This window comes from Trichomycterus rosablanca, chromosome 5, assembly GCF_030014385.1.
Source record: "Trichomycterus rosablanca isolate fTriRos1 chromosome 5, fTriRos1.hap1, whole genome shotgun sequence".
Classification (NCBI taxonomy): domain Eukaryota; kingdom Metazoa; phylum Chordata; class Actinopteri; order Siluriformes; family Trichomycteridae; genus Trichomycterus; species Trichomycterus rosablanca.
Window position 1 is genome coordinate 25,719,432 of NC_085992.1, and position 18,519 is coordinate 25,737,950.

An 18,519-nucleotide genomic window follows, 5' to 3' on the forward strand; every position below is an offset into this window, starting at 1 on the left:
CACTGATGTTTTTCCACTCCACACTTGATATACCATGTCTTTAATTATCTTGCTTTGTGCACAAAAATAAGATATAGCTGTTATATGCTTCCAAACGGCTGAATTTAGGCATGCACTGTTGGCCAACTAGTGGTCTGTAAATACAGATTTCAAGTAAGGCAAATCCAAACCTTGCACTTTGACAGGTTTGTGCTCCTCCCCACCCCTGTAAACCATCCACCAGTTATGACTCCAAAAGAGCAAAGACAGTACAAAAAGCACTAAGTCCTGAAATACTGCTACTGTTCCATTGTTGCAGCACTAATTACTAACAAAAATGACAAATCAGTCTTTTCAAATCAACATTGACAAGTGGATTTTGGAAAATGAGGCTTCTTTTTTACCACCTGTTTGCAACAAATTAATGTAAGTAGATTGAATTATAGCTGGACAGCAACTTGCTGACACAAGATATATAATGCAAGAACAAAAGTAATGAAAATTATAATTTTCAGGTTCTTTCATCAGCTAAACATCATGTATGTTGGTGGTCCAAACATACGTAAGGATTACCACATAGAGGAGGGTGAAGAGGTGAGGTATGAATATGCAATGTAAAAAAATGTAATAAAGACAATTAGGGGTCGAAATTTGTTTGAATAATGGCTATTATTTGCTTAGTTTATGGTGCAATAATTTCTTTTTGATGCCACTTAAATTAGTGGCTGTAGTTCATAGAGGCAAAGTAGCAGATTGTCCTTCAATTATATATGATAGTGGCATTAAATGAGCCATGAGTAACTATGTGTTAATTGTGGTCAAAATAGAATGTCATTACATAATTTTTGCTTTCACTTTTTAAATTTTTAACTGTTTTTTTATTATTATTTTATACTGATGGCACAATTTTATACAATTTTACAAAGCTTTTTTTTAACTAACATTCTTAATTTGTTATCCATAATGGTTATATGACCGAAAAATATTCTACATATGTTATGTTGTTTTTTTTAACAGTTTCTGTATTATTATTAATATTTTAAAATTTAGTTCAGATACTGTGCTTGAATATGTACTCATACAAATAACGCAAATAATTCCCATGGGTTAATTATTGCTTGTTCAACTCACATGCCAAGTTCTCTCAGTTTAGACAATTTGAACTTGCCCCTTTTTACAGCAGCTACAGTTTCATGATGAGGACAAAGTCCTTTTTGCACTTCTGCAACTATCAAACAACAGCAAGCGTTAGTGACACTGATTTGTCATATTTAAAAATGTATCCCATATACAGCACAGAAAGCACCAAGTCCTAAATACTACTATTCTTTCTTTGCTGTTGATTAATTTACTAATCAAAATTAACCTTTACAGTATTCTCATATCAACATTGACAACTAAATTTCAGATCTAGTTGGTTAGTAACAATGCAATGTTTTGTATTTTATGATTTGTATGTTATAGAAATACTAGTTTATTTTTAGTAGTAGTAGTTAGTTAATAGTTGACAGTGATTTAGTTGTAATGGTTTTTGATGGCAGGCAGTGAATGATGTAATGACATGATTTGACTGTAGAGGGGAGAATTGTGCCACGCATTTAAAAGCAACATTTCGTGGGAAAAATAAATAAATAAACACACAAAGTACATAAGCTATAAAACGTTCGCTTATCAGTTTACAAATAATTCATTTTGGATTTGAGAAAACATATAAACTTTATATCATTCATATATTTTACTGTAGTTACTTTTATTTATAATAAAAAATGCTTTTGCAACCTTCTGCAAATCACGTATTTGCTGACACTCCTTGTGGTGTTCCAAACTAAATTATACTCACTAAGTAGTATGTCGCTGTAGTACCAACACAAATGGAGGGGCACTATTTAGTACACACTATAGTACGCGGTTTGGAACGCAGAATTTTCCCGTTTGACCTGATTTATTATAAAAAAAACCCACCAAAATATATATAGTTTACAGTACACTAAGTAACAAATGTGTCTGTAAAATTGTTTAGAAATAAAACTGCATTTTATTAATGTAGTGAAGTAAAAGTTGCACCATACACACAATATTGCCAAAAGTATTCACTCACTCATCCAAAGCTGCATCCAAGCCTTACATCACCAAGCGCAATGCAAAGCGTCGGATGCAGTGGTGTAAAGCATGCCGCCAATGGACTGTAGAGCAGTGGAGACGTGTTCTCTGGAGAGACGAATCACGCGCCTCCGTCTGGCAATCCGATAGATGAGTCAGGGTTTGGCGGTTGCCAGGAGAACGGTACTTGTCGGACTGCATTGTGCCAAGTGTAAAGTTTGGTGGAGGGGGGATTATGGTGTGGGGTTGTTTTTCAGGAGTTGGGCTCGGCCCCTCAGTTCCAGTGAAAGGAACTCTTAATGCTTCAGCATACCAAGAGATTTTGGACAATTTCATGCTCCCAACTTTGTGAGAACAGTTTGGGGATGACCCCTTCCATGACTGCGCACCAGTGCACAAAGCAAGGTCCATAAAGATGTGGATGAGCGAGTTTGGTGTGGAAGAACTTGACTGGCCTGCACAAAGTCCTGACCTCAACCTGATAGAACACCTTTGGGATGAATTAGAGCGGAGACTGCGAGCCAGGCTTCTCGTCCAACATCAGTGTCTGACCTCACAAATGCCCCTTGCAAGAATGGTCGAAAATTCCCATGAACACACTCCTAAACCTTGTGGAAAGCCTTCACAGAAGAGTTGAAGCTGTTATAGCTGCAAAGGGTGGGCCGACATCATATTAAACCCTATGGATTAAGAATGGGATGTCACTCAAGTTCATATGTGTGAAGGCAGACGAGCGAATACTTTTGGCAATATAGTGTATGTATAAAGGTTAAGACAGTGGGTTATGTTAATAAATAAAATATTGATGTTTCAATGCTGGTCACTAGAGGTCAGCACATAGTAACAGATACACCGTGCTGCACAGTAATCAAGTGAACGACTAGGAACGATATCCCTATCCGACTACCTATTACTTAAAGACGATTCTACATGAAAACCAAAAAAAAAAAAAAAAAAAACCCTGAAGGTCTCCATGCCCGAACTCAAAGACGTACACCTCTCTACTGATCCAAAACCAGAAAAGTCGGTTTCCTCCCACAGTCCAAAGACATGCAGTCAGGTTAATTGGGGACACTGAATTGCCCTGTAGGTGAATGTGTTTGTGTGTGTATGTGTGTCTGCCCTGCGATGGACTGGCGCCCCGTCCAGGGTGTTACTGTGTGCCTTGCACCCATTGAAAAGCTGAGATAGGCTCCAGCACCCCCTCACGACCCTGACTGGATAAGCGGTTAAGAAAGTGAGTGAGTGAGTAAGTGTTTAAAGTGTACTAGTTGGATTGGTTTATTGCAAATAGCTGAAAGTTGTAAACTTAATTACAGTGGGGGTTAAATTACATTGATTGCAACTGTTTATTGGGAAAGAGTTGTCCCTACAGCTGTAAATAGCAACTAAAAGAAGATGGGATATAGCCAGGTAAAATGCAAATAAAAACACAAAGCAGTAATTTGTAAACGTACTTAAATGTAATTAATGAAAAAGTAATATGTATCCTTTTAATTGAACTGTTCACATTAATTACTAATTAGATTTGACATTAATGACCAAGGGAGATGCAGTGAATAGCAGTGTTGCCTCACAGGAACATGGGTCTGGGTTTGATTCCTACATCTTTCAACCAACTTTTATTAGTTTTATTTGCATACTTGGGCGGCACGGTGGCTAAGTGCGTAGCACTGTCGCCTCACAGCAAGAAGGTCTTGGGTTCGATCCCCAGGTGGGGCAGTCTGGGTCCTTTCTGTGTGGAGTTTGCATGTTCTTCCCGTGTCTGCGTGGGTTTTCTCCGGGTGCTTTGATTTCCTCCCACAGTCCAAAGACATGCAAGTGAGGTGAATTGGAGATACTAAATTGTCCATGACTGTGTTCGATATAATCTTGTGAACTGATGAATTCTGTGTAATGAGTAACTACCGTTCCTGTCATGAATGTAACCAAATGTGTAAAACATGACGTTAAAATCCAAACAAACATTTGCATATTTAAAACATTTTTCCACATGCCTGCCCTATTCTTCCAACTTATTTGGATTGGAGTTGTACTTGTTACTTCTAAGTTCACATCCAACCTTGCTTTGTGTCTTAGCTGTTTTATCAGGTCCGTGGAGACATGGTCTTAAAAGTAATCGAGAACGACAAACACAAAGATGTGCATATTCGTGAAGGAGAGGTAAGAATCATGATGGGTTTTTCTCTGAACTGTTACTATTTATTGCTTTCTTTAAGCATGCTGGCACTAGTCAGTTTCTCTTGTCAGTCTGTCTTGTCAGTGTAGGCATTCATAGGTATTTAACTGCCTAAATCATATGCTAATCTCTCACATTTATCCCCCAGATGTTTCTCCTGCCAGCACGAATCCCTCACTCCCCTCAGAGGCAGGCCAACACAGTGGGGTTGGTGGTGGAGAGGAGGCGACTGTGCTCAGAGAAAGACTGTCTTAGGTAACTGAAGCTGCTGTTAGTAAACACAGTTGCACTGTAATAGTATAGATATGATTAGCTGTCAAATACAAACCCACAACAAAAAAATCAGGCAGTGTTCTAAAATAGCTGGGTTAAAATACCCTAATTTTTTTTTTTTTTTAATCTAATTTTTTTTTTTAATTATTATTTTCTTTATGCATTTTCTCCCCTTTTTCTCCCTTTTAGCACGTCCAATTGCCCAATTGTGTCATGCTTCCTCTCCACCAATGCTGATCCCCGCTCTGATTGAGGAGAACGAAGCTAACCCATGCCCCCACCGACATGTGGAAGCATCTTATCACCTACACTTTGATGAGTGCAGTGCAGCTAAGCGTTGTGTACAGAGAGACACACCCTGAGAGCACTCTTTTCTCATCTCTTTGCAGGCACCATCAATCAGCCAGCAGAGGTCGTAATTGCACCAGTCATGGGAGAGAGACCCCGTCCAGCTTAGTCCCGCCCATATCTGAACAACAGGCCAATCGTTGTTCATGTGGCCGCTCGGACTTAGCCGGCAGGCAGAGCTGAGATTCGATACGATGTATTCGAGATCCCAGCTCTGGTTCCAGTGCCTATTTTTAATGTAATTTGTGGGTACAACAAAATCAGCATAGCTGGCAAGTCAGCAAGGCAGGGCAAAAATATAAACAAAAATACATTTTACAAGTCAATATTTTTTTTTCTATTACAAAAAGCCAATTTTCATTGCATTGTGTATAGGAGGCACTTGGGTGGTGCAGTGGTAAATTACACTAGCCAACTACCACTGGGATCCAGGATTTGAATTTTTTACTGTATTTTTTCCAAATCGCGGTGCCTGTTCGGGCATCTACATACAGGCATTATTGGTTATCTGAAGGGGGGGTAACTAAGGCCACACAATCGATTGCCATCCTGTCTGTGTAACTAAATTGCATCCATTGATTTTGGAAAAACCTGACCCACCATGACCTTGACCTGGATAAAAAAAGAAATGAAAAATATTCAAGTGAGTGTATAATGGACTGGCACTCTGTCCAGGGTGTTTCCAGCATAGTTACCAGGGCCACCAGGGACAACTGGTTATTAAATAATAAAAATGTCATACTGATTAGATGTGGGTTTACCTATACATACTGGGCAAAAGGAGCATGTTTATGGTTTTGTATGCACACATTTTTCTTAGTCAGTTGATTTTTGCTTTTAGATACTATGTGGACAACAGCACAGACATTCTGTTTGAACGCTGGTTTTACTGTGAGAACCTGGGCATACAACTAGTTCCAGTTATTGAGGAGTAAGTTGTGGCACTGAGCTTTAACTACTTTCTGGGATTTCTTATAGCTGTGTATGTACAAACCTTGTTTTATTATTATATTTTGTTTTTCTGACAGGTTTATGGCCTCAAAACAGCATAAGACTGGAAAACCTGATCCAGGTAAATGATCCAGATTTATGATTCTCATAAGCAATCATAAGCAATTATACAATGCATTTACACCCATGTCTGATGAGTAAGGCCCTACCTAAATCACGGCTCTGAAAATCGCGTCACATATTGTGAAATAAGCCTTTTCCTGTGCAACTTGCAATTTGCTGAAAATTTAAAAAAATAAGGTTTGTGTTTAGTGATTTACCATTTTTAACATTCAAGTGCTTTACATTTACTGTTTCATTTGCACTATGAGGTGGTCCTAGAGTAAACAAGTGTCGTTTGCTGAGTTTATAAAGTAAGAAATAAGCTGTACATAGACAATGGCTTGTTATTTTGAGGCTACAGATTATGAGAGATGATCACGTGTGTAGAGAAGCACACTATTCCATTGATTATGGAATCCCCAAAGAGACAAAATGCACTCAATACGTAAACACATTCATCAAACATTGTCAGCACACTACACCACAGAAAAGTCTGTTACACTAGCAATCATACGGCAATTCACTAAGCAATCGGTTAGTCAAAATGTCTATGTCCATATGTCCAAAGTCTAAATTAGCTAAAAACACTACTCGAGTAACTGAGTTTGAAAAACTCCCAATCAATTCTGTGGACGCAGAGCTGGATGTGTGTGTGTGTGTGAATTTAGTACGGCCCTACAAATGAGTATAGACAATGAAAACATCCTGCTTTTACATCCTCCATCATGATGAAATTATTCTTTACCTAAGTAAATGAACTGATGATGTGTTAGAAGCAGAAAAAATGGGCGAGCGTAAGAATTTGAGTGAGTTTGATCAGTATCTATCAAAAGTGCTCCAAGGAGGGAACAGTGGTAAACTGGCGACAGGGTCATGGGCGGCCAAGGCTCATTTATGCACATTGGGAGCGAAGGCTGGCCCGTGTGGTCCGATCCAACAGACGAGCTACTGTAGCTCAAATTGCTGAGGAAGTTAATCTGGTTCTGATAGAAAGGTGTCAGAATACACAGTGCATCACAGTTTGTTGCGTATGGGGCTGCATAGCTGCAGACCAGTCAGGGTGCCCATGCTGACCCCTATCCACCGCCGAAAGCGCCAACAATGGGCATGTGAGCATCGGAACTGGACCACAGAGCAATGGAGAAGGTGGCCTGGTCTGATGAATAATGTTTTCTTTTACATCACGTGGATGGCCGGGTGCGTGTGGAGCTTAACTGGGGAACATGGTACCAGGATGCACTATGGGAAGAAGGCAAGCCGGCGGAGGCAGTGTGATGCTTTGGGCAATGTTCTGCTGGGAAACCTTGAGTCCTGCCCTCCATGTGGATGTTACTTTGACACGTACCTCCTACCTAAGCATTCTTGCAGACCATGTTCACCCTTTCATGGAAACGGTATTCCTTGATGGCTGTGGCCTCTTTCAATGCCCCCTTCCACAAAGTAAAAATGGTTCAGGAATGGTTTGAGGTGTTGACTTGGTGTCCAAATTCCCTAGTTTTCAATCCAATCAGGAATCTGTGGGATGTGCTCCTTGCAACTAACAGGAGTTAAAGGATCTGCTGCTAACATCTAATGCGCTACAGCTGGGAAATCCTTTTAAAAGCTGTTCTCATTGGGCTTTTGCCTGTTGTCCTGTTGGTTTTGCATTGTATGGTCCATGCCTCAGTGGCACATGCACTCTTTGTGGCACTGCTAACTTTTTTCCGCCTGCTCAGATGTCCTTGATCTTTTTCCAAAGAACCTTTGGCCATCACGCTGCAGCTACAGGTGGGGTGACTGTTGAATGGAGCTCCACAGTTGAATCAACATTGGACTGTGTCAGTGATGGAGTGGCTGCTCCACTCTTTGTAATTGCAGCCTGGCATATACCGAGCTCCTCTCATTTTCTAAAATGCACCCGTGGACCGAGTAGCTAGTGCTGTGATAACTCAGTTTTCATCTCTTTTCTTTCGTCTTATTGTTACCTACGATCCTCTGTGGTTGTGCATTTTGCCGGGGGCATGTTGCCGATGTACCCTGTTGAGTGAGTGCATGGCCACCTGAGTTTTCTGACATACACTGGGGACAATCTCATCCAGGACTGGTCTACTTGTGCCCTTCATTGGCCAACACAAGGGTGTTCCTGGTAATGTCATTTCCTGACCAACAGATAGAAGATCTGTTTATACTATTTATAGGGACCACTGATCCATATACTCACAACTCCCAAACCTGCCATGACATGCATGTACCTTATAAGTAGGGCCCTACTAAATTTACGGGGAAATGTGCTTAATTTCACGGACCTCGTTTTTTTAAAATCACAGATTTTTAAACATAAGTGCCACAATAAATGCCGTCATTAAATTACACTCATAATTGAATGATATAATTAGTGGAAGCTACAATACACAGCACAGCCTACCTTAACGTATACGTAAGTACTTGTCCGTGTCTTCACACACACCCCTCTGGTTCCAGAGAATCGGTTGGGAGTTTTCCAAACTCAGTTTTTTCTAACCAATTGCTAGTGTAACCGAGTGTCTTTAGAGTTTGATGAGTTTATAAAGAAAGAAATAGACTGTACATAGACAAACTATCGGAAGTATAATACTTGTTTTGTGTGTGTAGTAGTGGTGGTGAATTCGGTTCCTTTTATGGATTCAGGTTAATCTGAGTCACTCATACCCCTTTTCCACCGACGCGGAGCGGTTCTGGTTCTGGTTCGCGAACTTGATTTTGAACCGGTTCCGCGTGTTTCCACCGAAAAAAAGAGGTTCCAGACAGCGAACTAGCAGGCCAATCTGGCACCACAGAATACTTGGTTTTTCAGCACGAACCGTGCTTTGCTAAACCACTGTGCTGCTGTTTCTTTTGGAGCTTAATGCTGCATTTTCATCTTTTAAAGTTCACCTGATTAAATTTTGAGACAGTTTGCTGCTGATATTTTCAAAGCACCTTAAAAAAGATGAACTGTGTGATATGACGTGGTAAAAGTGACCCGGACAGTACGAACAACGCTTAACGTGAAAAATAAAGCGTAACGTGGCTTGTTGTACTTAAACAACGACCGATGAATTTGGGCAGTGCAGAGCACTTATAACCAGTACATAGCACTAATAACCAGTAATAACGGTGATAAATGTAGTGTTTCTATGTCATACTTTTAGTACATTCAGCCACGTTATGTTTTATTTTTTACGTGAAGCTTTTTCGACTCTCCCGGAAAGATTTACAACCCCGAGCTGCATAAACACCACATGTGAAGTAAATCCAGCTAAACACAGATATATGTATTGTATTTTAGAGTGGATTTGATGGTTATTTCACACAGATGGATGTTTGTGTCGTGGAACTTTAGTATGTTTCACTGCTCAAGCCGAGCGCTGAGCAAATCGGTTATTTGCGCCGAGAGTCACGGTGAAAGCGAAGCGCAAAACGCTTCTCACGTCAATGAACTGAAGAAAACAACAACTGCTACAAACACGTCTACGTCTTCTTATCACCAACAGCTGATCGATGCTTTTTACATAAAAACGAACATCTGTAACAACAGCACAAATGCTCACACATAACCTACATGCTCCACCAAGGTTCTAGGAAACCTGAACAGAACCGGTTCAAGAACCATGGTTCTTTTGGTGGAAAAGCGCTATAAGTAATGTGATCCGGTTCACTTAAGTCACTTGTACTGACATCTTGATTGTGATTGATTTAATGCATGGAAATGCCAAATATCACTTATCTTTCGTGCACTCATCTTCTCTAAATAAATCCTTCTCTCTTAATTCTCTTGGCACCTCACACTTCTCTTGTCAGTGACAAGTTGACACTTTTTTTAAGTGGAATCTTGATCATGGGGACCAATCAGATGGGTATATTAACGGATCAAGGGTTCAAAAGGGCTGGTCAACAACAAATTGCCATGGTAACTTAACCCAGTCAGGCAGCCACAGTGGCACCAAAACAACAGTCAATAAATTACCATGGGGAAGGGCTATGACACTCCTTAAGTGGTACAGTCCTTGAGTAGCCTGTAAGCATTTGCATTTTAAGAATAATATTACTATATTTTGTTGTTGTTTTGCTTACAAGAACATATGCTGCATTACTAATCTGTACAACTACTACTGATAATAATATAATAATAATAATAATAATAATAATAATGTAATGTGCATAAAATCAGCCACATAACGAACACCAGTGTGTTTAAGCTCTTGTTTATTGGAATATTTAACTTTAATTACTTATATTCACAGACTAGATTGAAGTCGGTTCAGCCAAATCACAGTCTGCAGTGTTTCCGGTGAGTCTGCTCACTCGCTTTGAGTACGTAGCAGGAGCCAATCAGGGGACTCATAGGATCCGGGTTAATTTAGACCTCGGACTCCTGATTCCTGATTCAGTACGAAGATTCAAATAATTAACCCGTGTGATTTAGGAACCGCTCAGCTCTAGTGTGTAGAAGCAACTGTGGAATCCCCAAAGGGACAAATGCTCTCGATACGTAAACACATACATCAAACATTGGGTGTGTCTGAAAACCTAGTGAGCTCTCTACAGAGACATTTTACCTCATCCTAAGCGTGCTCCCAAGAACAAGGCTGTTCGGATTTTTAAATGCCTCAACATGCTCCTTACTAAGATGCCTTAATTTAAGTGATAAACTGACTGACTGAATAACGAGGAAGCGTCCAATGCTTCCTTAGCGGTGAAGACATTACATTTACATTTTCGGCATTTAGCAGACGCTTTTTTTCCAAAGCGACTTACAGTAGTGTGACAGTATATTGTCTAAGCAATTGAGGGTTAAGGGCCTTGCTCAAGAGCCCAACAGTGGCAACCTGGCAGTGGTTAGGCTTGAACTGGCAACCTTCTGATTACTGTCCCAGCACCTTAACCGCTAGGCTACAACTGCCCTACATTACTAGCATTCTTAGCGGCACAGCTTTTCTCACCGAAGATTTTAAATATGGTGGACGAATGCGGGGCAACAATCGGAGTTCTTTTCAAATGTAAATAAATTCTCATTGATTTTTAATTTGTATAAAAGTGTCATTTATTTGCAAATTCGGGCTTGTCATTTTCAGAGCACAGAGGGAGATATTAGCTTGCATGCCAGCGGGTTATGCATACTGCGCTTCATAGCGAATGAAAAATGTTAAATCGCTAAACACAAACTTTACATTTTTAATTTCGGAGCAAATTGCATATTTCATGGGAAGCGGCTCATTTCACGGGAGACGGCTCATTTCATGGTCCATGACACAATTTTCACGACTGTGAAGTAATTAGGGCCTTACTTATAAGTGTATGAAAACTTTATGCACATATTATTATTAGATCATGAAACAATTACTTCAAAATGTACACAGTATAATAGCCTATGTTACAGCAATTTTAGCGTTGTTTATATTTTATCTGGAGGTATGGTAATGGATAATTGTTTTGAATTATTTGAATTTGACTGATGCGTAGTGGTTGAGGTACTGAACTAGTAATCAGAAGGTCACTGGTTTAAGCCCCACCACTTCCAGGTTGCTGCTGTTGGGCCATTGAGCAAGGCCCTTAACCCTCAATTGTGCATACTGTATACTGTAACTGTAATGTAAGTCACTTTGGATGTAAATGTAAATGATGCTGTCTGCTGTGATCAAAACCAAAGTTTCATAATGTGCCACTATAGCATATCTACAGTGCCTTCAGAAAGTATTCACACCCCTTCACTTTTTCCACATTTTGTTATGTTACAGACATATTTGAAAACCGATTTGAGTATAGTTTTCTTTTAAAAAATCTACATGAAATAGCCCATAATGACAAAGTGAAAACAGGTTTTCAGACATTTTTGTAAATTTATTACAAATGTAAACATTTAAACATAATAGGTACATAAGTATTCACACCCATGGCTTAATATTTTGTTGAAGCACCTTTGGCAGCAATTACAGCCTCAAGTCTTCTTGGGTATGTCTGTACAAGCTTGGCACACCTGTTTTTGGGCATTTTCTCCCATTCTTCTCTGCAGATCCTCTCAAGCTCAGTCAGGTTGGATGGGCAGCGTCTGTAGGCAGCCATTTTTAGGTCTTTCCAGAAATGTTCAATTGGATTCAAGTCTGGGCTCTGGCTGGGCCTCTCAAGGACATTCACAGACTGCTCCTGAAGCCACTTGTTATCTTGTTGTGTGCTTTGGGTCATTGTCGTGTTGGAAGATGAATCGCCGCCCTAGTCTGAGTTCCAGAGCACTCTGGAGCAGGTTTTCTTGAAGAATCTCTCTATATTTGGCTGCTGTCCCCTTACCCTCTATGCGGACTAGTCGCCCAGTTCCTGCCACAGAAAAACATCCCCACAGCTTGATGCTGCCACCACCATGCTTTACAGTAGGGATGGTGTTAGCCAGGCGATGAGCAGTGCCTGTTTTTCTCCAGGTATGACGCTTGTAGTTCTGTTTTGGTTTCATCAGACCAGAGAATTTTGATCTCCTTAAGGTGCTTTTAGGCAAACTCCAAGCGGGTTGCCATGTGCCATATGGAGCTCTGCCTTAGTGACCATTGGGTTCTTGGTCACCTCTCTGACCAAGGCCCTTCTTCCCCGATTACTCAATTTGGTCGAGCGGCCAGATCTAGGAAGGGTTCTGGTGGTTCCAAACTTCTTCCATTTCCAAATAATGGAGACCACAGTGCTTTTCGGGACCTTCAATGCTGCCGAAAGTTTTTTGTATCCTTCCCCAGATTTGTGCCTTGACACAATCCGATCTCGGAGGTCTAAAGACAATTCCTATGACTTCATTGCTTGGTTTCTGCTCTGATATGCACTGTCAACTGAGAGACCTTTTATAGACAAGTGTGTGCCATTCCAAATTATGTTCAATCAACTGAATTTACCACAGGTGGTCTCCAATCAAGTTGTAGAAGCATCTCAAGGATGATCAGTGTAAACTGGATGCACCTGAGCTCAATTTTGAGCATCATGGCAAAGGGTTTGAATACTTATGTACATATTATGTTTAAATGTTTACATTTTTAAAAGATTTTCAAAAATGTCTGAAAACATGTTTTCACTTTGTCATTATGGGCTATTTCGTGTAGATTTTTAAAAAGAAAACTATACTCAAATCGGATTTCGAATATGTCTGTAACAACAAAATGTGGAAAAAGTGAAGGGGTGTGAATACTTTCTGATGGCACTGTATATACTATAAAAGCATGATAAAGCAAAATAATTAGAATAATGATGTGTTTTATATCAAGCTTTTTAATAATGGTAAAAGTTTAACCTTAAAAATTAACATAACAGAAAAGGGGGAAGTTCATTGTGGGTGCTAGAATTTGCACATTAATAGTTAAGCTTCTCATGTTATGTACTGACATGCAATGCTCTAAAACTACAGTTAAAAATTCTGTCATTGTTTGTTTGGATTTAAAGTAAAACAGGATCAAGTTAAGACATTTGAGGTTGTTTCAATGTTGTCACCTTATACAAATGTAAATCCCTTTCAAATTGTTTTATGCTCATAACAACAGTCTTAGTAATATTTGAAATTTTACAGCGGACCCTATCAAGCCACCAGTTTTCCCACTCAACACTATGAACGTGATGACCCCCTTCTGCTTCAAAGAATGGGTGGAGAAGCAGAGGCCTGCGCTGGCTAGTGGCCGACCTGTGGACATGTTTGGAGCTCAGTTTGAGACTGAGGTGAGAGGTGGAACAGCATGGAGTGTTTACTTGAAAACATATTGATAGAAGTTGACTTACAAGGGATGGCTGGAGTAGCCACCCTAATAAAAACATTGACGAACAAAAATTGACAACTGAGTAAGATACAATGATACAGCAGCCCTCTGTAGCAAACCAAAAGTTGTGCAACAGTTTACAGCAAAAATATGATATCCAGAGAATAAAAATATTTAAAATGCATTTTATAGCAAAATATAACCACACTCAGGTTCAGTAGCACAGCAGTTTAATACATTAGCCCATCATTGCTCCCAAGCGCTCAAGTCTTAGCAGTGCTAAAGGCCTGGCCACCCATTCAACAGACACAGTTGGTGGTGTTGGGGGTGGTTAATCTGTTAAATTCTGGCTATGTCCATGCTGATCAGTGTGGTTAATTAATTACTCTTCACAATTATGACAACCAAATACAATTACTGGGTTACGACCACCACACTGATGAGCATGAACATAGACAGAACTTCAGCACCAGAGTCAAGTAATTAGGCAACCTAAGCTGACATATGCAATAACTGTCAGATTATCAAGCTGTTGGTTGATTTGTTTATTTATGGTTATTGATACAGTGTATCACAAAAGTGAGTACACCCCTCACATTTCTGCAGATATTTAAGTATATCTTTTCATGGGACACCACTGACAAAATGACACTTTGACACAATGAAAAGTAGTCTGTGTGCAGCTTGTATAACAGTGTAAATTTATTCTTCCCTCAAAATAACTCAATATACAGCCATTAATGTCTAAACCACCGGCAACAAAAGTGAGTACACCCCTTAGTGAAAGTTCCTGAAGTGTCAATATTTTGTGTGGCCACCATTATTTCCCAGAACTGCCTTAACTTTCCTGGGCATGGAGTTTACCAGAGCTTCACAGGTTGCCACTGGAATGCTTTTCCACTCCTCCATGACGACATCACGGAGCTGGCGGATATTCGAGACTTCGCGCTCCTCCACCTTCCGCTTGAGGATGCCCCAAAGATGTTCTATTGGGTTTAGGTCTGGAGACATGCTTTGCCAGTCCATCACCTTTACCCTCAGCCTCTTCAATAAAGCAGTGGTCGTCTTAGAGGTGTGTTTGGGGTCATTATCATGCTGGAACACTGCCCTGCGACCCAGTTTCCGGAGGGAGGGGATCATGCTCTGCTTCAGTATTTCACAGTACATATTGGAGTTCATGTGTCCCTCAATGAAATGTAACTCCCCAACACCTGCTGCACTCATGCAGCCCCAGACCATTGCATTCCCACCACCATGCTTGACTGTAGGCATGACACACTTATCTTTGTACTCCTCACCTGATTGCCGCCACACATGCTTGAGACCATCTGAACCAAACAAATTAATCTTGGTCTCATCAGACCATAGGACATGGTTCCAGTAATCCATGTCCTTTGTTGACATGTCTTCAGCAAACTGTTTGCGGGCTTTCTTGTGTAGAGACTTCAGAAGAGGCTTCCTTCTGGGGTGACAGCCATGCAGACCAATTTGATGTAGTGTGCGGCGTATGGTCTGAGCACTGACAGGCTGACCCCCCACCTTTTCAATCTCTGCAGCAATGCTGACAGCACTCCTGCGCCTGTCTTTCATAGACAGCAGTTGGATGTGACGCTGAGCACGTGCACTCAGCTTCTTTGGACGACCAACGCGAGGTCTGTTCTGAGTGGACCCTGCTCTTTTAAAACGCTGGATAATCTTGGCCACTGTGCTGCAGCTCAGTTTCAGGGTGTTGGCAATCTTCTTGTAGCCTTGGCCATCTTCATGTAGCGCAACAATTCGTCTTTTAAGATCCTCAGAGAGTTCTTTGCCATGAGGTGCCATGTTGGAACTTTCAGTGACCAGTATGAGAGAGTGTGAGAGCTGTACTACTAAATTGAACACACCTGCTCCCTATGCACACCTGAGACCTAGTAACACTAACAAATCACATGACATTTTGGAGGGAAAATGATAAGCAGTGCTCAATTTGGACATTTAGGGGTGTAGTCTCTTAGGGGTGTACTCACTTTTGTTGCCGGTGGTTTAGACATTAATGGCTGTATATTGAGTTATTTTGAGGAAAGAATAAATTTACACTGTTATATAAGCTGCACACAGACTACTTTTCATTGTGTCAAAAAGTCATTTTGTCAGTGTTGTCCCATGAAAAGATATACTTAAATATCTGCAGAAATGTGAGGGGTGTACTCACTTTTGTGATACACTGTACATGTGGTAGAAGGCACAGTCTGTCTGAAAATCTTGTTTCAGGACAGGTCTGGAGTGCAGGCAGGCCAGTCCAGCACCTGCACTCTCGTATTACAAAGCTGCATTTTTGTAATGTACAAAATGTGGCATGACATGGTCTTTCTAAAACAAGCAGGGACGTTTTTGAAAATGATGTAGTGGGGATTGCAATATATGTTGCCTAGAAATTTGCATGTACCTCTCAGCATTAATAGTGCCATAACAGATATGCAAGTTACCCATCCCATTGGCACTAACAAAGTACCATACCATGACAGATGCTGGCTTTTGAACTTTGCATTAGGAACAATTGGGATGTTTTCTGGGGAACACAACATCTATTATCTGCATGGATTTGTCAGACAACAGCACGTTTCAATTAAATTCTTCTGCTTTGTGTAGTAGAATTAGTAAATGCAGCAACAAACAGTGTTTACTGGCAAGGATTTCTAAAGTATTCTAAAGTATTACAGGCATTCATTATTAGTTTATAGTCTCGTCCTTGATACAAACATATTTCTCCAGATTCTTTGAATCTTTTTTTTATATATTTTCTTTATGCATTTTCTCCCCTTTTTCTCCCTTTTAGCTCGTACAATTGCTCGATTGCGTAGTGCTCCACCAATGCCGATCCCTGCTCTGATTGAGGAGAACAAAGCTAACCCACGCCCCCTCCGACACGTGGGCAGCATGCCTTATGCATCTTATCATCTACACTTTGACGAGTGCAGTGCAGCTCAGCACTGTGTACGGAGAGACACACCCTGAGAGCACTCTTTTCTCATCTCTGTGCAGGCGCCATCAATCAGCCAGCAGAGACTGCACCAGTCATGGGAGAGAGACCCCATCCGGCTTAGTCCCGCCCATATCTGAACAACAGGCCAATCGTTGTTCATGTAGCCGCTCAGTCTTAGACGGCAGGCAGAGCTGAGATTCGATACGATGTATTTGAGATCCCAGCTCTGGTTCCAGCGTGTGTTTTTACCGCTGCGCCACCTGAGCGGCCCAAGATTCTTTAAATCTTTTAATAATGTTTTGGACTGTAGATGGTGGTATGCCTACATTTTTGTAATCATGCCCTAAAAATACATTTTCAAATTTACAGGCTTTTTAAATGTGCATTCCAGTTGTTGTGCTGGTGGCATGAAGATGGAAACAAAGATAACCATGTCATCTATGACTATCTGTGTTTCAGACTATGCTGTATGGTCCAGGAGAGTCAAAGTCTACCAAAAAAGCCATGGATGGATGGATCTGGCAGATAGTATGTTTCTCAGTTTTCTTATTTACTTCATTTACTGAACTTCCTATTCAGTGTATTAATTTGTCACTGTTTGTTTGTTTGTTTATTAGGATTTTAATGTCATGTTTTACACTTTGGATACATTCATGATAGGAACTGTAGTTACTCATTACACAAGGTTCATCAGTTCACAAGGTTATATCTATATCTAGCATGTCTTTGGACTGTGGGAGAAAACTGGAACACCCAAAGGAAACCCATGCTGACATGCCAAGAACACCAATTTGTCACTGAACAAGTGACCTAATGTTCTTTTCTTTGTTATTCACTGCAGGAGGGGTCCTCAAGTGTCACTATGAATAACCAAGAGTACAATCTTTCTGAGGGAGATTGCCTTCTTATTCTTGAACAGACTGAGTAAGTGTGTGTTGAAAACGTTAGAATTTATATTTGTTAAAGCTCAGTATATTTACTGGTTGTTAAGCATGAGTTGTGTGTGTGTGTGTGTGTGTGTGTGTGTGTGTGTGTGTATTTATGTGCTCTTTAGGTACTGCTGGCATAGAGCTAAGGACTGTGTGGCCTTGTATGTTGCCCAAAATCCAGAGAGGAAGCAATGACAGAATAGAAATCTTCCCAAACTTGTATTTATTAATTATTAAATTGATATTGATGTTTAATATCTTAATTTTAATACCACAAAACCCACACTCAAATTAGTAAAAAGAACAATAAATTAGTTTTGTATAAAGAAGTGATTTAATCATTCAGCCACCAAAAAAGCACTTGCAAATATTATTAAAATTCCAAAAATACAATGACATAGCTGTACCTTACAGGTCTATGTAATTTTAACTGTCAGTGATTTTACAGTAAATAACTGTAAGTCTTATGGTCTTATTAAAGCATTTTCCTACAATCTGTTCTAGTGTTTTTAAAAGATAGTGTTTAACTGCATTATGCATACTGTTCAGCTGAGTAAAATAACTACACATGATCATGGTCACATTCTTTTAGCTATTTTAACAATGCTGTTTATTTTGTTAAGTCTAAAAATAGTAGAGGGAAAATGATTACTGCAGTAGTATTGTCATTAAAATAATACTACTACTAATAATAATAACAACAACACCAATAATAGTAATAGTAGTAATAAGAATAAGAAAAAGTAAAAACATGAGATTACATATGAGTACATATCAGGACCTGCAGCTGGCAGCATGGTGGTAAAACCAGTTAGTTTGGGTGCCCTGGGAACATGGGTAGAATCTTTTTCCTCCACTGACTATCAGGAGTTATATTTTTTATCATGGTTTTCATCCAGGTACTTCAGTAATTATATATTATTTGAAGAACACACAGCTAAGACAAATTGCTGTTTGTCGATTATTTAAATCAGCTTCTGA

The 18,519-nt window shown here is 40.1% G+C and overlaps 1 protein-coding gene across 1 annotated transcript; it reads left to right on the forward strand.

Moving 5' to 3' along the window:
• The first annotated feature begins 250 nt into the window (after positions 1-250).
• On the forward strand, positions 251-18,032 carry haao (3-hydroxyanthranilate 3,4-dioxygenase). The gene is made up of 10 exons (XM_062995899.1): positions 251-405; positions 495-573; positions 4,159-4,242; positions 4,407-4,513; positions 5,721-5,810; positions 5,908-5,951; positions 13,464-13,609; positions 17,069-17,137; positions 17,451-17,533; positions 17,664-18,032. The coding sequence occupies exons 1-10, from the start codon at positions 317-319 to the stop codon at positions 17,731-17,733; spliced, it is 861 nt and encodes a 286-aa protein (XP_062851969.1). The 5' UTR covers positions 251-316; the 3' UTR covers positions 17,734-18,032.
• Positions 18,033-18,519: the final 487 nt, after the last annotated feature.

Coding starts and splice junctions, on each gene's coding strand:
- haao (XM_062995899.1), top strand. CDS start 317: ATGACAAATCAGTCTTTTCAAATCAACATTGACAAGTGGATTTTGGAA. Junction 4,243..4,406: donor TGCATATTCGTGAAGGAGAG/GTAAGAATCATG, acceptor TTTATCCCCCAG/ATGTTTCTCCTGCCAGCACG. Junction 17,534..17,663: donor CTTATTCTTGAACAGACTGA/GTAAGTGTGTGT, acceptor TGTGCTCTTTAG/GTACTGCTGGCATAGAGCTA.